The 20,018-nt window shown below is 43.5% G+C and overlaps 1 protein-coding gene across 1 annotated transcript; it reads right to left on the reverse strand.

The window, feature by feature from the left end:
• Positions 1-2,213: 2,213 nt before the first annotated feature.
• Positions 2,214-12,338, reverse strand: LYSMD2 (LysM domain containing 2). Its single transcript, XM_048956504.1, has 3 exons — positions 12,038-12,338; positions 7,481-7,818; positions 2,214-3,212 (listed from the first exon to the last, which is right to left on the reverse strand). The coding sequence occupies exons 1-3, from the start codon at positions 12,233-12,235 to the stop codon at positions 3,161-3,163; spliced, it is 588 nt and encodes a 195-aa protein (XP_048812461.1). The 5' UTR covers positions 12,236-12,338; the 3' UTR covers positions 2,214-3,160.
• Positions 12,339-20,018: the final 7,680 nt, after the last annotated feature.

The following is a 20,018-nucleotide window of genomic DNA, read 5'->3' on the forward strand; positions in this document are numbered from 1 at the left end:
ATCCAGTGCCCAGCCTTTGGATGAGGGCTTGAGTACAGAGCAACAGGAGTTGCTCACTAATGGCTGCAGGAAGGGGAAAGCCCTTTCTGAGAACACTGAGGGGAACTGCAGAACCTGATAGCTGAGTCAGTTGGACAGAGGGGTTTAATAGGCTCCAGCCACATTGCTAATGGATTTCAAACAAAAATGTTTTATCAAGTATGTCCCACATTTCTTTAAAAACGTTTAGTTCAAATCTGCCCAAGACTTCTCAGGCTTTAACTCAAGAAATTTATCAAAGCTACAGATGTGCAGGTTTGTCCAGTTGAGCAGCTGCAAAACAAGGAATATAATCTGCACTGTGCACTTCCCTTCTGCCTGAAATTCAATCCCTGTGACTGGTAAAAAAAAAATATATATATAAAATAAGCAAAAAAAAAAAAAGTTACAAGTGTAGGAAGATTGAAGACGGAGTGAAAAACAAAATACATAGGTGTAGGGAAAATGCTAAGTCATGGCTTGAACCAGTGATTGAGCACCTGGGGGGAAAGCAGGGCCAACCTAGGGGAGCTTAGGTGCATGCAATGAAATGCTCCTGAGTGACTGAAAGGAGTGCAGCCAGGATCCACCCCTTCCCAGACCTCATTTAAGGTTTGGAAGTGGAGATGAGAGTATTTTGTTAGAGATCCTTACTTACCTGAGGTCTTCTGAAGGTAAGCAGCTACTTCCCTCTATTTCCTTCCTTTTGGCTGTTGTGTTTGAGCTAATCCTTACTTGTAGCCTGGGATCTTGCTGCTGTGCTTTCCATTGTATTACAAGAAGAAAGGCCAAAATCACTTGTTTTAGAAACTGTTATTTACAGAGTAGAAAGACTCTATCTTTAATTACTCTTTCAATATTGCAGATATGTTGTTTCCAGGCATTGCTTTTCTTGGGCTGGCTGCTCCTGGTCAATGCTCAAGCAGGCACAGGCTGCTCAGAGCAGCCCTCTGACTTGCCAGCACCACTGAGGAGAGCCAGCAGAACTCTTAGGGCTTGGATAGACCCAGCTGTGCTCTGCAGGCCCTGTGGCCTGCTAGAAGGCCCAAAAAGTCATAACAAATACTCTGTCCCATGGTTGGCTGCATGGAGTACTCTGGTTTGGGGACTCAAGTGCTGAAGACGTGTTCTTGTGGAGGTGAGGCCTGTTCCTGCTGAGCTGAGGAGCAGCACTCGCCCTGGGCTGTGGCTGGTGAGGTAAGGCCTCCTGCGGCTGCTGCTGCTGTTAGCGGTGGTGTTGAAGTTCCCTGTGGGGTCTGCATTTGTGTGGGACAGAGGGGCTGGATGACCCTGCTGAGCTATGTCAATGGGGGCTGTGCTGAACGCTGCTGTGCTGAGGCTTCCTGTGAGAAGAAGCCCCGTGGGTCAGTCGGGGTGCTGCTGTGGCCTCAGCTGGAGGCCTGACCGAAACCTGAGGGGATGGGTGCCTGCCTGTGTTTCTGACCTGTTTGACAAAGTGTCTCAGTGCTGTGGGCTGGACAGGAGAAGGTACTGAAACTGCAAGTCTTCGGAAGGAAGAGCTTAATTTTTTTTTCTGAAAGGTTACAAAATATTTCCAGACCTTAAACTGGGACTTCTTTGAAAAAGTTTATTCTGGCTCTGGGAATGTCCTTCTGGAGCTAACTGACAACAGCTGAAATGAGTGTCTCTAAGCGACAATCACAAATATCTACTGCAATTTTTGTAATTGATTTTAAAGCTCTGTCACTGGTTTCTTTAAAGGCTAGTGCTTTCTTTTTCTTTACTCTAAAGTTACCTAGTTTCTTGGTAGCTTGTATGACAGTGCAAACTTATACAACATCAGTGTTAAGAGAGAACCTGAATGAGCTTGCTGGGTGTGAATTACTGTAAGCTCTGTGGGAATACCAATTCACACTTTACTTCAAGGTGTATGGGAATTTTTTGTTTGGTGTTTTTTTGGTGTGGCTTATTTCTAGTCTTAGTGGCTTTGGAGGCTAATAAAGAAATAGCATCTGTTGTAGCAGGGATGCAGCAATTCTTCACTGAAAAGATTTGTAAAGCTTATTAAATGACTAAGGAAAAAAATCTAGTATGATTAAGAAGTTGCTCAGCTACAGGACAAAGACTGAATGTGGTCTGCACTCCGTCTTCCTGAGATCAGCTGGGTCAATCTGCACACCTGAATACTTAAAATAGTGAAGGCTTGCCAGTGTTTATTGTTAACTTTAATGAAAGGTTTTGGTTGACTGTACAACTCATAGATCAAATAGTCATTAGGAGTCTCATTAGCAGTAAATATTTCTCATAAACAGTAAACACATGGGTTAAGAAATTCCTAGTACGTAGAGCAGAGCTTCATATATGGGACCCTATTTGCCATGGAATTAGCATCTAACAGATAATGTAATTGGACGAGTCATTCTTCACAAAAGCCAGACTGGAATCAAGTTGACTTCATAATGAGCAAACACACTGGAATTTCTTTATTTATTAAATTAAAACCACACAATGTATCACACAAGAACACACATCTGATATTCCAATGCTGTATTTCACAGAGGAAAACTCTCTCGCTGTAACTCTTCCATTTTACTAGCAAAAATCTAGTTTGCAGACAGTTCATTAATGATAAAGACCTTAACTAATCAAAACAAGTCAAATACCCCTCTCAAGCAATAAACCAGTGTTCTTATAACCACACAGACACACAGTTCAGAGGCAAATTCTGCAGCCCTGAAGCAGACACAGCTTCCACAGCAAACTTGTCTGTGTCTGCAGAGTAAGTAAATTTTCATTTGATTTTTTACAAGCGAACTTATTTAACATTTTAAATACTTAAAACAAATTTCACTTTAACAAGTATTTACAAAATCTTTACTAAAGATCAACATCCTGCTTAAAGGGTGACCTCAAGGATATATTGTTGCTACCATGCTACAATTTGCACAGAAGGGGCATAAAGGCCATTGCTAGATTTGGAAGGCTTAAACCCTTTGTTGATATAGCATAAGGACATTAACCTACAGAAGGCAGAAGAGGTCAATTTCAGTGCAATTACCCATTCATGATTTATATAAAGTACATCATGACGATGAGTCCAAAAGACTTTTTTGAATTACTGACCATTTAGTTCTTTAAGAACTGATTTCATGGGAAGTTTTCAGGCTATCACATCTGTCTTCTACTGGTGATATGAAGAAGTTGCATAGGGACCTTCCTCATTCTCCTCCTCTCTAGAAAAAGAACGATCATAAGCATCAGATTAGGAACAGATATCATGCTTCAGCAGTAAAGTTGTCACAAAAATGCAAATAACCAGTTTTCCTAGCGGGTCAAAATAGATGAGACTGGCATTTCCTAATAAGAATAACACTGTTGTATGCTACTGTTCCTTATGTATGTCTGGAATTCCCATTATTTTCAGAACAGAAAGCTGATAGTAAGTAAAGCTGAAAAAGTTCAACATCAGAACATGTACAGTTCAATGACTCTATACAGTATTTCTTATTTGGCACTAGTATGAAGGATAAACAAGTAGAAGCATGCTGAAGTTCCAGCACTGTTGCTCTCCATCTTTCTTTAAAAAAAGTGTACTTTTACTTACTGCCTTCTGAGTTGCAGAGGATGTGGAATGGGGCAAACAAGGCCATGATGGGAGCAGTCCATCAGAGCTGTAGCCATATCTGTGTTTTGTTGCTGCAAGGATATTCCCTGAATGAATCTGTTAATGTATATACCCTGTGTACCTATCAACATTCAGACTGATCACTTTGATTTTATTAGCAGAAAATAGCTGCCTACCATCTCTAGTGTAATGACTGCAAATACCAAAGTAGTGTTGCTATTACAAATTCTCAGGAAACTTCAATCTGCTTATTTTTTACTTGATTGTACTGCTATTTTAAAAAGTTTGTATGAAAGCAATGCAGTGCAATGATCAGTGCTAATTCAAACATGGTAAGCACTCTGGAGATCACTCTTTTTCGGAGGTATATCTTCAAGAACAGTTCAGTAACATAACTTTAGAGCTGCTGCCAATTCTGCTGCTTTTGTGAGAACAGACTTCTCAGTTGTTGCACTGTGAGCCTCACAGGATTTATTTTTAATGTTGCATGTGCCTGCATGCAAAGATAAGGTTATTCACATAGCCCAATAATAGCACAAACTATACCAAACCCCATCGTGCAGACTTTCGTGGTACTTCTAAACATCATTAGCTACAATTCAAGCAGCTTAGTAAATTATGCTCATTTTCACAATCCTTCCCTTTTTCTGAGTAGTGCAGCCAAAATCATCTTATGATACTGCTTTTATCTTGATGCAACTTGTTGAAAAAATTAAGCCTCTGAGAAAGCAAGGTTTTGGTTAACATGTAGTTATTGCAGGGCTGTGTGGTGATGGCAGAATCGAATAAACTAGCCTACTGAAGTAACAAGACCACAAAACTAGTCCAAGCTGTTCATCTCTGGTACAAGACTGGCGTTTGGGTCACAGCCAACTCTGAGAGATTCCTGTATGTGGCAGGGACATAAAATAGGGGATTGCTTGAACCAATGCAGGGGGGAAAAATCTTCTGACCAAGGCTCAGGCATACTGTGATAAGGGTTAGAACAGCTTCCAGCCTTTTATTTCAGGCTGCAGAACTGTGAAATACTACTATTGCAGATCTTTAGACCTGTATATAGTAAATGCGACTTATTACAGATGGTTTAAAAACAAAAAAAAGCTTTACATGAAGAAAGATTATACAGCAGTAGCTTTGGTCCAGGGCCCATAAACAACAAGGCAGCGTGCATATGTTTAACAACTGAACCATTTTCTTCCTTCACTTTAAGATGCTTAAAATAGCAAAGTGATAAGTCACTGCAACGTCCCCTTTCAGGAGAAGAAATGGCAAAACATTACAATGTTTTGTAGTGCTGTCTCTTCTTGTATGCTGTTGCCACTTAACCCAGCAGGATGCAAGCACAGGAGACCTGCTGCAAGCTATTGCATGTTGTTATGGCCTGAAGCACACTAATAACTACATCTGTAAGACTGAGCACACTTGCAAATGAGCAAGTAAACTTGAATTCAACCTTCAGATGCTTCTAAACATCCACACAAACAAGACAGCAATCTAAGCTCATGAACTCAGCTTTTACAAACTTGAAAATGTGGTTCTTCACAAGTATCCTCCTTTGAGTTGTCTGTTCTCTTAGCTGATGGCTAACGATGGTGAGCAATTATTGGACAAATAACTGAACTTGTTACAAACTTCAAATCTTTTTTACTCTTAGCTCTAGGCAACTGAGCACATAACAACATAAGGTTCTGTTCCAGTGCTGCATGCTGGTTAATTACATTGGCTCATATAAGCCATAATGATTAGAATGGCTGTATTCTGTTACAGCGTTTCCAAAATCTGTCACTGAAAATGCAGTTGCAGAAAGACACGACCCATCCCAGAAGCACAGCAGATGGCCTTAGTGTTCTAGCCCAATGCACTACCCTAAAATATTAAGTATCTTACAAAGAGATTGTATTAGATCGTCAACTGTTTGATACAAAAAGTGTTGCTGAGCTTAATTTCATTTTCAGCATCCTGAGACATATGTAATAGCAAGATGAAGCACTAGCATATCCTTAAACTACAAGCTGCTTTTTTGCCGTGTGTAGGTAGAAGTAAATAATAGATATTCTTTCCTAAAACGTAACTACATGAGTTCACTACATACTACAAATAACTCTTTTAATAACTACTGCATTCCTTTTGGTCTCCTGTAAAAGTACTGCCCCCCAAAACATGCCTTACTCCCTTAGGCTGCTCACAGAGCTGCACCATGGGTCAATATGCCTGCTTGGAGAATTCCTTAAGCAGTGATTTCTTGCCAGAGAGACTGCGGATGCCCCATCTCTGGTGATGTTCAAGGTCAGGCTGGATGGAGCCCTGGACAACTGATTTAGGGGTTGGCAATCCTGCCCATGGCAGTGTGGCTGGATCTAGATCTGTAAGATCCCCTCCAACCTAAGCCATTTTACGATGCTTAGTGAAACTCCCCAGTAAAAGGAGTATTAAATATAGACCTAACTATATGCTTCCATAAACTCTAGGAGTGAAAGGCAGTGAGCACAAATTGAGCAGATTATATTCTATAGTCTCTGGCAATTGTCTACTTGCATTGCTATTGAAGTTAACTTTAGAAGTTAATATACCCCATTCCTTTGTGAGCACTTAAAGGACTGAGTTCAAGAGTTAAGATTAAAGAAAAAATCACCAAAAGTCTTCTATGTAGCAGGAGACTGAAACAGATACCTGTACCTCAGAAAGATACCAAATAAGCATGATCAGAATTGGTGTGTGTATACATACGAATTCTTGGTTACATTAAGCAATAAAGAGTATAAAGAGTGACTTGGTACGTTAGAACATCTACTAAATCAGGATTATGAGTATGGTGAGAAGTTCTGACTTGAAGTTTTGAAACAGATAGAAAACTGCAAGCAGAAGCAGACTTTCTCAGTAATGTCACTTGTTCTATTGTATCCATTTTCTATCCAGCAGTGGCGAGCTGTGTGTACATGGAGTGCAACAGATAACAAATTCCATTCTCCTGTTTGTCTTATGTGGTATTTTCCCAAATGAGACTTGTCCAATTAATAAATTCAATATACTGTTTCCCTCCAATTTTTCCCAGTAACTGAAGCTTAAGTTGCTGGAATGACCCTTTACCTAATTTTTTCTTTAAAAAAAAAAAAAAAAGGACTCTAAGCTCTACAGCTTTGATCCTTGAAGGTATCAGTATTTGAAAGTGAATTGGGATGACGGAAGCTCTGCATTAAACAATTTGCAAAAGCAAAGTATGTATTTGCTCACATAACCTCTCTCCAGATCCCATAGTAAGAGAAGTGATGCTAGTTCCCTGCAGGGGTTCCCTCTGTTATTGTCATGGGAAATGCTATCACTGTGGCAAATGTTAAAAGGATTTTCTAGGATTAAAATACATAGGGACTTCTGGTTGCAATAGAAAATACTGAAGAAGTCTACATAGCTGGATCCACGAAAGGGGAGGAGGATAGAGAAAGGAGGTAAGATTTTTAAGTGAAAGAAACTGCAGTGTGGAGCATGTTGTGAGCTAGCTTGGGACAGGAGAAACAGCTTCCTGTGTCAGCTTCCATGTAGGCTTTGGCTTAGTACTCTACAGCAAACTGGGTTTGCTCAATGAGTTGCCTACTTACATCGCAAGACATCTTGGACAAGACATCTGGCACTATAGCTTTCATAGGGTAGTATTAGTACTGAAATTCTGTGAGCAATATATATTAAGGCAGCCCCTAGCCATCGTGTCAAGGCACGTGCTAGTGGAGTACTGCATATGTGTCTTGTGCATGATGATAGTGTAGGCATGCTGTGGACAAAACAACAGCTGCTATCTGAGATGCACCCACAAAGAGGGTTCAGTTTAGACCGAAAAGCTTCTAGGATGAAATGAAGGTGCTTAATACTGAAAGTGGCATTTACCTGACGCTGTCATCTTTTAGTTTTCTGGCTGCTTGTTTGGATAACTTAATCTGCAAGTCCAATCTCTGAAGAAAATCTTTGGCAGACAGTTCTTCCGGTGCAGTGGGCTGATTGTCAGGTTCTTGAGGACTGGGAGAAGAACTACTTTCTTCCTGAACTGTCACTAGCCCTTCTTCACAAGAAGGGGAGCTGTCAACTGTTTCATTCTCAGGAGACTCCAGTGAGTTAAGTCCATTGAACAGTAACGGTTTCTCTGATATAACAGGAATACTCAGGGTTTTCCTCAGAAATATACAGTCATTAGTGAACAGTTTATTTGCCCTCTTTATTTGTTCCATCTGAAAAAGATAGGAAAAAATGTAAATGATTAGGTTTTGGTGAAGCATAAAATGCTGCCTTTCTGAAGTGCTACAGTAACCTCTACTTCCAGTAGGACTATACTTAGCAGTAGGAATGATTTCAAAAAGATTATTTCACATTCAAAGTGACTTTAGAGATTCAACATTCTAGCTTTTCCTTTGCATACAGACTTGATGCCACACTTGGTCCTCCCAGAAGTCTTGTACTACCTGAAGATGTGTTTCTCAAATGGTCTTCCAATCTCATTACAGGCTCACGTGAACATTTAGGGAAAAGCAGAGGGGCTGCTGGTTTGGATTTACATTAAAGCAAGGCTCAGAACCGCTAACAGCTGCTATAGGGAAACCATTCTGGTGAAAAGCATGCATAGTACAAACAAGGGGTTGATAGTTAAACATTCTTAGGATGTTAGTTAAGAACAGGGAGCACTACAAATGCTGGGAGAGCAGTATATGCCTCATGCGTGCCAATTTTTCTCCATAGCTGATATAAGTTCAGATTTCAGCTGAAGTTTCAGTGAGGAGTTGGGAAAAGGATAAAGGCCCTGTAAGCAATATGCACTACAGCTATATAGACTACATGCTGCGTCTCTCCATTAAACTGAATTCTGTGGCATGATTAACAAACACTTCTACATCAGAATGCATATGAACCACTATGTAACTTCACTATTATCTATGCAACTTTTACTCATGACACTCCATAACCTTCATCAGCAAATGCTACATCATAGCAGAAGGAAGAATGAAGTGGACACATCCTTATCAGCAGTAATGTGTATGAAACCTCAACTGTTCCGTACTTAACTGAATTCATAATAGCACCTCAAGTTGCTCTACAAAGAACAGGCTGTAATGTGTGCTTATTACTGCCTCCTTATAAAGAATATTAAGTTTTCACTCATCAAAATTTCCTTTCAGGTCAGTGAGCTAAGCTGACTTTCTATTTCTCAACTGCAATCTTTGCACCAGAAAAGACTGTACACTATTAAATGACTTCTGTTATAACTTGAGCTCAAGACTTTACCAGGAAAAGTCCTAGTCCCCTGGTGACTGCAATAGGCAGGGACCTGTAATCATGATTATGCTGCAGTGATAAATGCACTCTAAATAAAACCTGCTTGAAAACAAATGTAACAACAAGTGAAAATATTCCTCTAATGCAGCAGTGTTATACCTCCATATTAAACTAAAAGGAGTGGAATTGTGTAAGAATAAAAACTGTTAAGTCTTGTCATAATAGGAATTTCACTGCTACATTTTTCCCCAGAAACAAATGCAGAGGGTTGCAAACACTAGCCATTCACTCCTTCAGAGTGAACTCCTTCAGAGCTTGAAGCATCTTGAGTTTACTAATGGATAATGAAAAATGGCTCTGTTTATCTTATGCTTGCCATTTTTAAGCTCTTCTAAATTTTTTCTGCCACTGCTCTGTGTCCCTTCCAATGGGAAGAGAAGTTGATGTGTTAAACCAGTTCCTTTCTCACACTGAAGATGCTATTGGGGGAAGCAGTCTAAAACCAGTGGAAAGCAGTGGAGATGCTAATCTGCATCTTCTGAATGTGCTCTACCTCATAGCAGACTTGAGAAGAAAATGTAGGAGAAAGGTGTAAAGAGCTGCCACCTGGTCTGCTCTGGCCAGAGACTGCTTTTGTTTACATACGAAATAAGACTAGAAACTATCTTTAGTGCACCTTACGTAGTATAGGGCATATCTCCCAGCTCTTTCCCAAGCAAAGTACCATCAGAATGCCATAAAGGAAGCTTTGCCTGGCTCAATAACAAGATTCATAATAGCATCAGATGCAAACTTAAAAGTGTTGAAAATAAACATTTAAAAGTCAATAGTGTTTTTTGAAGGATACCGAAAACTCGCATTTAAAATGCTAAGTGGAGCTCCTCTCTGAAAACAAGACGAAACATTCTATTTTAACCTTTGATTCCTTCAACAAGGGGACTAGGGAGCCAGTATTTCAGCAGGTGCTAAATAATGCATTGTACTGCTGCTCTCTATCCCCCTTCACTGCAACACTATCCCTGCTTAATTCTTCCTGGAATACCCTTTAAATACTATCTGGTGACATTTGGAAAAAGACTGCGTATCTGCATTAGTAACAATGTAATAAGAAATATGTCTCTCAAATATCATTTTAGAGTCTTGAAAACAATGTGCTATATTCTCCAACTGTAACTTCTGCATTCATAGGTGTTTGGAGAACAGAATTTAACACCAGTTTTCTCTGTGCTAGGAAACTGATTTGTTAGCTAGATCTACAATAGCAAAAGCCTTTTCTCTTAATGTAACTGAAGCAGCACTAATGGGTAAACTGGTGCTGAATTCATCAAAACTGCTTCACAGCAAAACAAGTAGACTTCATCCTTCTCACCCCACTAAAAGGGATCCCTTTGTAAGACACAAAGTGGTACTCTGTGTGAACCATAAATATGATACTAAACACATGAGCTATTATTCCCAGAGTTAAATTACCTAAGTGTTCAAAGGAATATCTCACGAACCTCAGCCATGCAAGATTAATAGCATTTGGGGGAAGAAAGGTGAAGGGCAGCAGGGGATGAGGCCAAACAAATCATGCTGATATCTTTCTAAAATGTTCTTTCCATCCATCTCAAATTGCTTGTGTGTCATGGCATCTCAGGCACTGGACAGGATTTCTTCTGCTACGAAGTAACTCCCTTTGAGGAAAACCACATGGAGAAACTTACAGCAACAGTAATACTGGAGGCAGTGACAGCCTAAGATAATTGTGATGCTGCGTAGCACCCCTTAGTCTTAGACAACTATACAGGGTGTAGGAAGTCAATATAGTGGTCCTCAGAGGAAGTCGGTCCTTGTCCCTGTGTGAACATGTAAGAGCCTTCATTTTGTTTAAAGCCAGCATGTTTGCATGCATTCATACCTTGGGATGAAACCATTAGAGCAATAACAAATGACTGATGGCAGCTAACTTGGCAGTACCCTGAGGGAGATTCCATGTCAGTTTAACCTTTCTGAATTGGAGCCTACAGTGAAGCAGCTCTGGTTTCCTAGGCAAAAATACTAGCAACAAAGAAACAGCAAATGAGATCTTAAAACCAGCATTTATATTTGAAATGTGTCACTGGAACAGCGAAAGTTTATTAACACATCATAGTACAAAGTTATTGTCTGTAAATTAAGCACTTCAGATGGGACAGGTCTGATCCACAACTTTATTTCAGCTGAGAGGGAACCATAGAGTGTTCAGCATAGTTTCTAAAAACTGCTTTAATAATCTATGCATATAATTTTTCTACTTAGTGCAGTGAGCAAATACACTTCTGAATAAAAACATCACTAAATCATTTAGCCCAGAGACTTCAGTATGGAAAATGCTACCCAAAATATTTTTTTTTAATTGGGAAGTTAATGTTACTTTGCTTGCCTTGGTACTCCACAAAACTTTGTTTTAATGTATGCCTATATAAATTGCAAATGCCAAGAATGCCGTTAATGAGATTTGGTCAAAAGTTCCTCAAACCTTTTCACAACGAAGGCTGAATACTGTTGAAGCCTCAGCAGTTTTTGGAGCTAGAGGAAGGCAAGGAAACCCATTATATTCAACCTACTAATTTGGGACTGCACTGTACCTCCTCTGGAGAGAGCCCAGCTGGAAGGTGCTCTCTGCAGCTGGTGTGAAAGTGACGTTCACTGTGTGCCTGCACTGTACTGCTGGCTGTGCTTCACCCCATGCAGTTGTGCACGTTGGTACCACTGAAATGCTGACAGCCTGCAGGGCTTCACGTGCGTGGGGAGGTCGGTGAGGTAGGGAGCAACCCGGGCTGTTAGGGGCTGCTGGTAAACCTCACGGACCGGGCTGGGAGAAGCCTTTAACGCGTTCCATGGGGATGCACTCTCCTTTCTAGGGGATGCAAAAACAGCAGCGCTTTTGAGCCGGCCGGGAGTCAGGTGAGCAGGGGGAGCATTTGGGCCTGAAGCTGTCAGGAGAAAATCTTTCGGCCGCAGCCAGCACATTGTATCAGCGTAACGCGCTTTCTGAAGGCAAAATGTAATCGCCGTTCTCTGCAATCCGAGCAGAGCGCGGCGGTGGTCAGCGTGCTGCCAGCGCGGATTCCCCATCGCCGCAGCCGTGGCACCGAAAGGCGACCAGTGCCGCCTCCCCGCCGTGCCGGGACAGAGCCGCCGCCGCGCGGGCCTTACCGTGACGCCGTACTTGAGGGCGATGCCCTGCAGCGTGTCCCCGGCGCTGAGCCGGTGCTCCACGTAGCGCTCCGCCAGCGGCGCCGCCACGCTCGCCGTACTGCCATACGAGCGGGCCTTGATGAGGGCCAGCCGCTGAGACAGCTCGGCCTCCGACTCCGGCCCGCCGGGCGGCTCCTCGCGCGGCGACTCGGCCATGCTCCCCCCGACGTGCCTTAGCGCCCGCGGCCCCGCGCCCGCTCGGCAGCCGCCGGGCTCCCTCCCGGCATGGTGCGGCCCAGGCGCCGCCCGCCCGCCGGCGGCAACGGCGGCAGCGCACGGTCTCGAGGCGGGCGCTCTGCGCACGCGCCACGCAGCGTCCCGGAGTCGGCGCGCGTGCGCCGTTGGCCCGAGGCGGCGCCGTGTGGCGCCATTCGCGCAGCGCTGGGCGCGATCCGCGGCTCGGCAGCAGCAGCGCAGTCCGGCGGAAGAGCCGAGCAGCTGCGGCGCTGAGCGCCTGCCGTGTGCGGCGTGGAGCCGGGCCCGCTTCAGCCTCTCGTCTGGACTCGAAGTGCTGGCAAGATCCCGGATCGGATCAGCTGTCTGTCCGCTATTTACAGTGAATACCCTCTAAAATGAAAAGCGTTAAATGTTTGAACCTGAGCTGAAGTCAGGGAGCCCATTTGTACCTGCGTTTCTTACGTGCCTTCAAAGTAATTTACAGAAGAATCTAGAAGTGTCTTACCAATGGGAATTTTGTTTTATGGAAGAGAATTGCTAGCTGTAGGGATGTGTCCATGATGCTGAAGTTCATGGAACAGTTGGTGTCCCTGAGGAATGGTGGGGAAATACTGGCTTGCCTGGAGCTCCCTGGCGTTGCACTAAGGACGAGGGCCCGGCTGGGCTGGTAGTTACTCACCTGACAGGAGCTCATGTGCTTCGGTGCCAGACTCCTCACTATGCAGGGATCCTCGCTATGCTCCCTGCTCATCTGTACCAGCAACTTACTGATGCGTCTGCAATTAAAGCTTTAATTGCTTGGTTTAGTTCCAGGTCGTGACTTCTGTTCAGCATGGAGTCTCTTGGCAGCACTGACTGCTGCTTTCCTTCCCACTGTTTTCTGTCCTTGGTCTTCCCTTGTTACTGTTCCTGTGACCTCTGCCATGTGAGCTTCCAGTTCAGATGAGCTGTGCTTGCCCAGACCTATTTCTTGAGCTAAAGTGATCGGTAATTCTTTAGGTACTGATGTCACCTAATTGGGCATTGGACTTGATGCTCTAATTGGGATTGCGAGTGACTGAGGAGTTCCCTCCTGTGAGTCATCACTCTGAGCCTGTAGACATCGTTACATCCATTACTCATTTCACAGGGGGGAGGTTGTTGCTGTATCTATAGTAGCTACAAATGTAGTTGTTTAAGTGAAAGCTTTCATTTCAGAACCCTCAACTCAGCATTATGAAGCCTCTGCCTCACCTGAGGGTTTCCTAGAGCTGTATCTGGGGAGAAGGGGAAACCTCCTTTTGCTTTTTCCCTAAGAAGGTATTCAGACCTAGATAACAGGCCTTGCATTCTCACATAACAACACTACAGGAACTGGCTAAGGACAAACTTATTTGGAATGACTGCTTTGTAACTATTGTAGTATTAGCTCACAAAGGTAATTCTAGAAAGGAGTGATGTGTCTGTGTCAGAAATTCATCTCCTCATCTTCCTAAAGTAACTCTGAGGATATTTTTCTTTTCACTAGAGCACAATGAATCTTTCTGCACAATCAGCAGTGTTAAGTGTATGCAGTCCATTGCCTGCCTGTTCCTGGGGGCTCCTAGCTGCCCCTTTGTTTTTGAAACTAATCCATATCTTGGTCAGCAAGTATGCAATGGTCTTCATTTATTTATTTTATAGATCAACAAGCTTAAGTCAGGAGGCTTCTGAACTAGAGATCAGTATCAGCTGAGCCTGAGCCTTGTTAAGGCAGCCCATATAACTTAATGGCCAAGTGGAGAGGAAAGTGCCTGTTAGCTAGGTAATCATTCTGTTAATGATCAGGTAGTGGTTATTTTATCAGTAAAGAAGTGTTTAGGCAGAACTTTCCCTGTGAAGTGTTAAATGAAATGGAGCATTACCTGATATTACTTATGGAGCAAGTTAGGAACCTCACAGCTTCCCACTACAGCAGTGTGGATATAGGGATCGGCCACAACAGAGCTGCTTTAGCCTCAGGAACATCTGAAACTACCCTTGTGGGTTACATGCGTGGGCATGTTCACAGGATCCAGGACAGAGCAGATCAAAACAGGGCTGCGTGGAGATACGCTGCCTGCCTCTGCTCATGCTGCAACCTCTGCTGGAAAACAGTGCGATGCAGGACAGAGATCAGAGGCAAGTCTTGCCCTTTAAAAATAATAGCCCTGGGTTCTGTAATTAATTGCAGCAAAGAGAAAAAGACCTGAATAAATTTCAAAAGGAAAGTAGGTTTGTCTGAGCTGAAGCCTGTTACTTAAGCTGTGTGCCTATTCCTCATCAAAATAAGCCCATTATGTAGCAGTAGCAGCTGTGAGCCATTATTAATATTTAATGCTCTCAGCAGGGGTTACTATGGGTTTCCGTAATAAGGTTACTTGAGTGTTGCAATATCATGTACTGAGTTTACATTCTCAGAGATTTTTTTGGCTTCTTTTATAAAGTGCCAGTGAAGTTTCATTTGCTCCCCTTCCTTATCATTTGCAGAAGCTGAATATCTTTCTCAGCTGCATCCTAAGTATATTATTATCCATGAAAGGGCTCTCATTGCCTTCTTCATTGCCTTTAGCTGTTTTTGTGCATCCCTTGGTAATGAGTGTTGAAAAGCCCTGGGCTGATTGGAGCAATCTTGCACAGGAAGTGGTTTGGGTCCCATGGCAAGGGCTGGTTGTGCTATCACGGGGGTGCTGCATTTCCTCAAAGTGTCTGCGTTCTGGTGCGAGCTGTTGGAGGGGGATGGTGCTGGCTGGCTGATGTTTGTTCTCTACCTGTCAGCTTTTGGCTGATGTTTGTTCTTTACCTGTGCGTGCTGGAAAGGCAAGCAGCCTTTGAGTGACCAACCATTACTTCCACTGCAAACAGGTGGGGTGAACTGCTGTTTTGCATATTGGAGTGGGCCACCTCTGGCCTTATTAGACCTTGGATCATGGGTCCAGAAACTGTACTCAGCAGAGCACTGAGAAGACAGGGAGTTGCAGCTCATGCTGCTTTGGAGGACTGTGGGACAAGCTGTCCAATGACCCTTGAGGGGCAGCCTCTGGCCTTCAAGCTCTGTGGCTTTGTTCAGTTCTTTTTAGCCTTCTTGTTTTTCAACTTTTCCTTTAGGTCATAAAGACCTTGGAAATCAAGCTGTTTAATGAGATGTCAGGCAGGTAGTTCAGCAGCACAGGAGGAAGAAGCATTTGGAGCTGCAGCATATGTGCATTAGATCATAAAGTAGTTGTGCTACGCTGCAGTGGTTGTCAGGAAGGCACCCTGGGATGGTGTCTGCTGTCCTCAATGACACCTGGATTAAATGTGCTCACTTTACAGCTAACACATCAGGCTGTAACCTTAATTTATGCCTCACTGATTGCTATATGTAGTTTGCTGCTCCACACACAGAGGGATGGATGGATGGATGGATGGATGGATGTTGACTAACCTATTAATGCATCACTAAATGGTCCCTTTCACATTTACTCAAAGTACTCATGACAGGTGATTTTAGCAACATACCTTTTGCCTCCCAAAATGGCTCATAGGTTTGCAGGCAGTGATAGCTGCTTCTGCTGCTGAGCCCTTCAGCTGCTGGTGTGCTGGGTCAACAACGCTGCCCACCTTCCCCTGCTGAATTCAGATACAGCACAGCTAACCCCTGCTCTAGCCTTTTAATTAAAGAAGCAATGAATACAATAAATCTGGCTGTAGTATGATAGTTGGTGGCACCTCCCCTGGCGTGTATACCCAGCAATAAATATAGGCAAGACAGCCCTGTCACAAAGGATGTGAGCAATGCAGCTGAAGGCTGGTAATGAGGGAGCGTCGTTCCTCAACCCAGTGCTTCTCCACATGTAGCTTTTTCAGTCTGAGCAATTCTGGTTGGAGAATATTTTGTCAGAAAAGCCGTAAACAGATGATTCACCACAAGAAATGCTTTATTCAGACAGAAATAAAAATTCTCGATATTCATTTGTCAGAGTAGGTTTTTTTTCTTTAGTGTCATTATGTGCATCACTTGCTGAAGTAGTTCAAGTTGCAACTGAGCCAAAGGGAGCTTTCTTAATTAAAGGAAGAAGCACAGAGGAGAAGACATTACATATTATTGCAATTACTTTTAGGCTATTTTTTACAGTCAGCTTTGTGTGACCTGTTTCAGCAGGTCAAGAGTAACTCATTAATTTTATATAAGCTTATAGCTTCACTTTAGTTTGGGAAGACTTGAAATCAAAAAGCTCCTCTGGCCCTTCCTGCAGCTATGGGTTCAGTGGGACAGGCAGAGAGTGATCTGTCAACAGGGCTGTCCTCTACTGAAGTGACTTGCGGTCAATCAGTCAAGGATCCAAGGAAGCTCCAGAATTCCCTAAAAATGGGAATGAAGTTACCTGATACCCAAAAATCCAGAGCAGCTAATCTGCTCCATGTGCTACTAAATTCATCCGTATTCGTTCTCACTGACCCTTTTTCTCTCAGCTGTCCATTCGCATCCCACATTTCTGTCATCTGCTGTCTTCAAGGTGGATCTGGCTTCAGCCCTGAGCTAAAGCTGCCCATACAAGGCAGAGTCTGAACTACCAGTAGGCTCAGTCCCCCACGGTCCAGCTTGCTTCGGTTTCCTCAAGTGATCACGTGCAACTTCTCCAAAATGCAAGCTGTAAGTTTTCAGCCTCTGTCAGATACCCTCCAAGTCTTGAGCCTGCACATGTCCCACCAGCTCCTTGCCCAGCTGACAGACGGGCTCCAGCAGCAGTGCAAATGCTGGTTCTTGCCGTGTGTGCTTGCAGCTCCAGCTGCCTGCTTTGTCAAGAGGGGGAGGGGCAAGTGCTTGCAAAGAGCAGCATTTGAAAATAAGGGGGATTTGTTTGTTTTCCTTGCACGAAAGTGCTTGCAAAGCTGAACTCGGAAAGAGCATCTGCAGTTGGGTAATTTTGGAGGTGACTCAGAGCTTCATCCTGCAGCAGTTCCTCAAGGACCCCTGTGGGGCTCCTGCCCATCTCACTGCAGGGAGAGGCTGCTCTTGGGTGAGGTGAGAGCAGTGACATGGGTGTGTTTGGAGCTGCACAGCAAGTTTCTATTCCAAGAGCTCTGTGCCCTCTGAGCTGTTTACTAGTGTGTGTTTTCTTCCTGTGGGAATACTTTAATTGGGCCTAATCAGCATCGTGGCAGATGTTGTCACTTGGTGTCCAAAATGGGAATGTGCTTTCAGTCTGAGCCTATTTTTAGCAGCTGCAAATTGGGCACAAAACCAGCAGTGCTCATGCTTCTCACAGTATGCTTCTCATCCAGCACGATGAAGAGATGGACTTCAAGATATTACAGGGGTGTTATTGGAATTGAGAATGGTGGTGGATGAAGTGGGTCATTGCTTGGCCAGCTGAGTGTTTCTGGGTGCTTCTTCTTAACTTAGTCTGTAACAGGTGCAGGTCCCTATGCTTGACCAAGCACTGCTTCCCATTGCACTCTCTGGGTCTTACCTCAGTATTTCATGGTTTTCTCTCTGGACTCTGAGCAGACTCAAGTCTGACGTCTCCAACAGCATGATGCCTGCAGGAGAAACATCCTGCAGCCATGTTCTGGTGTGCAGGAGGCCACCGACTTGCTTTAACTTGCTCCAAAGCAAGTCTAAGCCAGAATACGAGATGAACAGGTAATAAGGGGGTAATGATGACCTGTAGGCAGACAACTTGCAGCAGTGCTGCTCTGCTCTATACTTTGCCTCTCTGCTGGAGGCTGTTGTCTCTGGAGCAATGTTGCTGGAAGCAAAAGGGTGCTGGCTCCTCACTCAGTAAACCTCAGCTTAGTGCACTTAGTTTAACTCTGAGCTGCTGAGAAGCGTGCCAGCGTGTGACCTGCTTTGTAAGTTAAAAGTCAGAAACAGGAAGTGAGGGGAGTCGAATCTTTTGGGAGGACTTTGTTTTAATATTTCCAGTGTATTCAGAATATATTGCAATTTTCCACACCGCTGTAGTTCAATTGTCCAAAGAGATTGTATATATCCTACCCACATGTTATCCTTGATACTTGTCAAATGAGCCAATGTTATGATGAAAATGTTCTTGTGTCCTCGTGTTTTCTGAAGGACAGAAAGTACTGCTCCTAGGTGCTGTAATATAATATCATTCTGGTGCAGTGTCCAAATACTGCACTTTCTGCACTGGCACATCTAATTGGCAATAGACTTGTTTGTTCAAGCATCAGTGGGGCTTGTGAAGTCAGACATGAATATGTATGGTCATTGCAGTTAAATTATTTCTTCCTCCTCAAAAGAATTTCATCCACAGAGACTCTTCTAGGGAGTCCTTCAGGCCTAGTCATCTCAGTACCTGAATCTTCCCTGCCTCACTTTGCTTCAAGGTCTCTTTGAGTGCCATTTTAATGTCTTTTCTGCTCTTTTCCCCATGCCCTCATTGCTTAATCCTCTTCCTGTAAAGCACTTGCTGCAATGAGCAGCTCATTCTTGCTCACCATTCTTTGATAGTCTTTGTAATTATTGTGTCTGTGTATAAGAAACACAGCATGTATGAGTGTACAAAGGCCTCAGTCTGTGAAATATCCGTCAAATACTGCCAGGAAAATCATCTCTATGATGACTTGGCTCAGCTGACAGCAGCCTGTGCTGAAGAGCTCTCAGAATGATTTGTATCTCTGCTTCTGGTTGCTGAGAGCTGCTTAATTAAGACTCTAGTACTGGCCATAAAATAGCATTTACCATACCATCATTTTGGCTCCCCATGTGGTTTTAGCCTGTGCTGTCTGAAGTCCCATCAAACCCAAGTGAGATATGGGAACACTGTCTGGGGCACTGGCACTGAATGTGAGAACACAGGAAAGAAATGTCCAGAAGATTATGGCAGTGGGTACGATTCTGACCTGTGCTCTGAATTTGCAAACATGAGTGCTAGAGTTTGGATAGAAACTTGAATTGCAAAAGAAATCTATTAATTTCCTTGCTGCTTGCAACAATCAACTGTAGCTTCCCTTGAATTTCAAATGTGGTGATGTATAGCATCATCTGTGCTGGTGTTTTGCCTTTAGGAAGATCATTTGAATGAAAATGATGGGAGAAAACTGGAGAACATTGGCAAAATGTGATTGCTCACTCCTTGCAATCCAACACAGAAAAGCTTGTGATTATTTTTTTCCTTTTATTTCTTGGCTGAAATGCTCAACTACTTCTGGCTTTGGTTTCCAAGCTCAGCCCAGCATCCATGTGTTAGTGTGCAGCTGATCTGTGTATGATACTAACTAGACATGGCAGCTCTCTTCTAAAATAGACTGTTCCAATCTGTCATTTTATTTCTTGGCACCAGGGGTTTTCATTTTCCTGAGATGAACTCCGCTGCTGGCCTTGAGCCTGATGGAGTGGAAGGAGTGCAGAACAACTGCCACGGTCACTAACTCACCTGAGCCAAGCAGGGAGCCCTGCCTCTCTGGTGAGGCATGCTCAGCAGCTGAACAGATATTTCCAAAAGAGTGACTGAGCCACTGACAGGGATGAGCTGAGAACCCAAATGCATCTTATGCAATGCTCATGTTCTCAGTCATACGGTTTTGCTGAAACTTGCCTCATCTTTTTTCCTGCTAAGCAGTTTTCTCAGGCTGCTCTGAACTACTTCCCAAATTCCAAGTCACCTGAACAGATAAGTGAGGTCAAAGTTTTCTTCAGGTTCTCAGGGTCATCTGCTTCCCAGTGACTACTGTGGCACTGCGACAAGATGCCCTCTTTTACTATACGTCTTGCAGCATGGCTCAGTGCCTTGCTTCTAGAAGAACGTACCATCCA

This window comes from Lagopus muta, chromosome 10 (assembly GCF_023343835.1).
Source record: "Lagopus muta isolate bLagMut1 chromosome 10, bLagMut1 primary, whole genome shotgun sequence".
NCBI lineage: Eukaryota > Metazoa > Chordata > Aves > Galliformes > Phasianidae > Lagopus > Lagopus muta.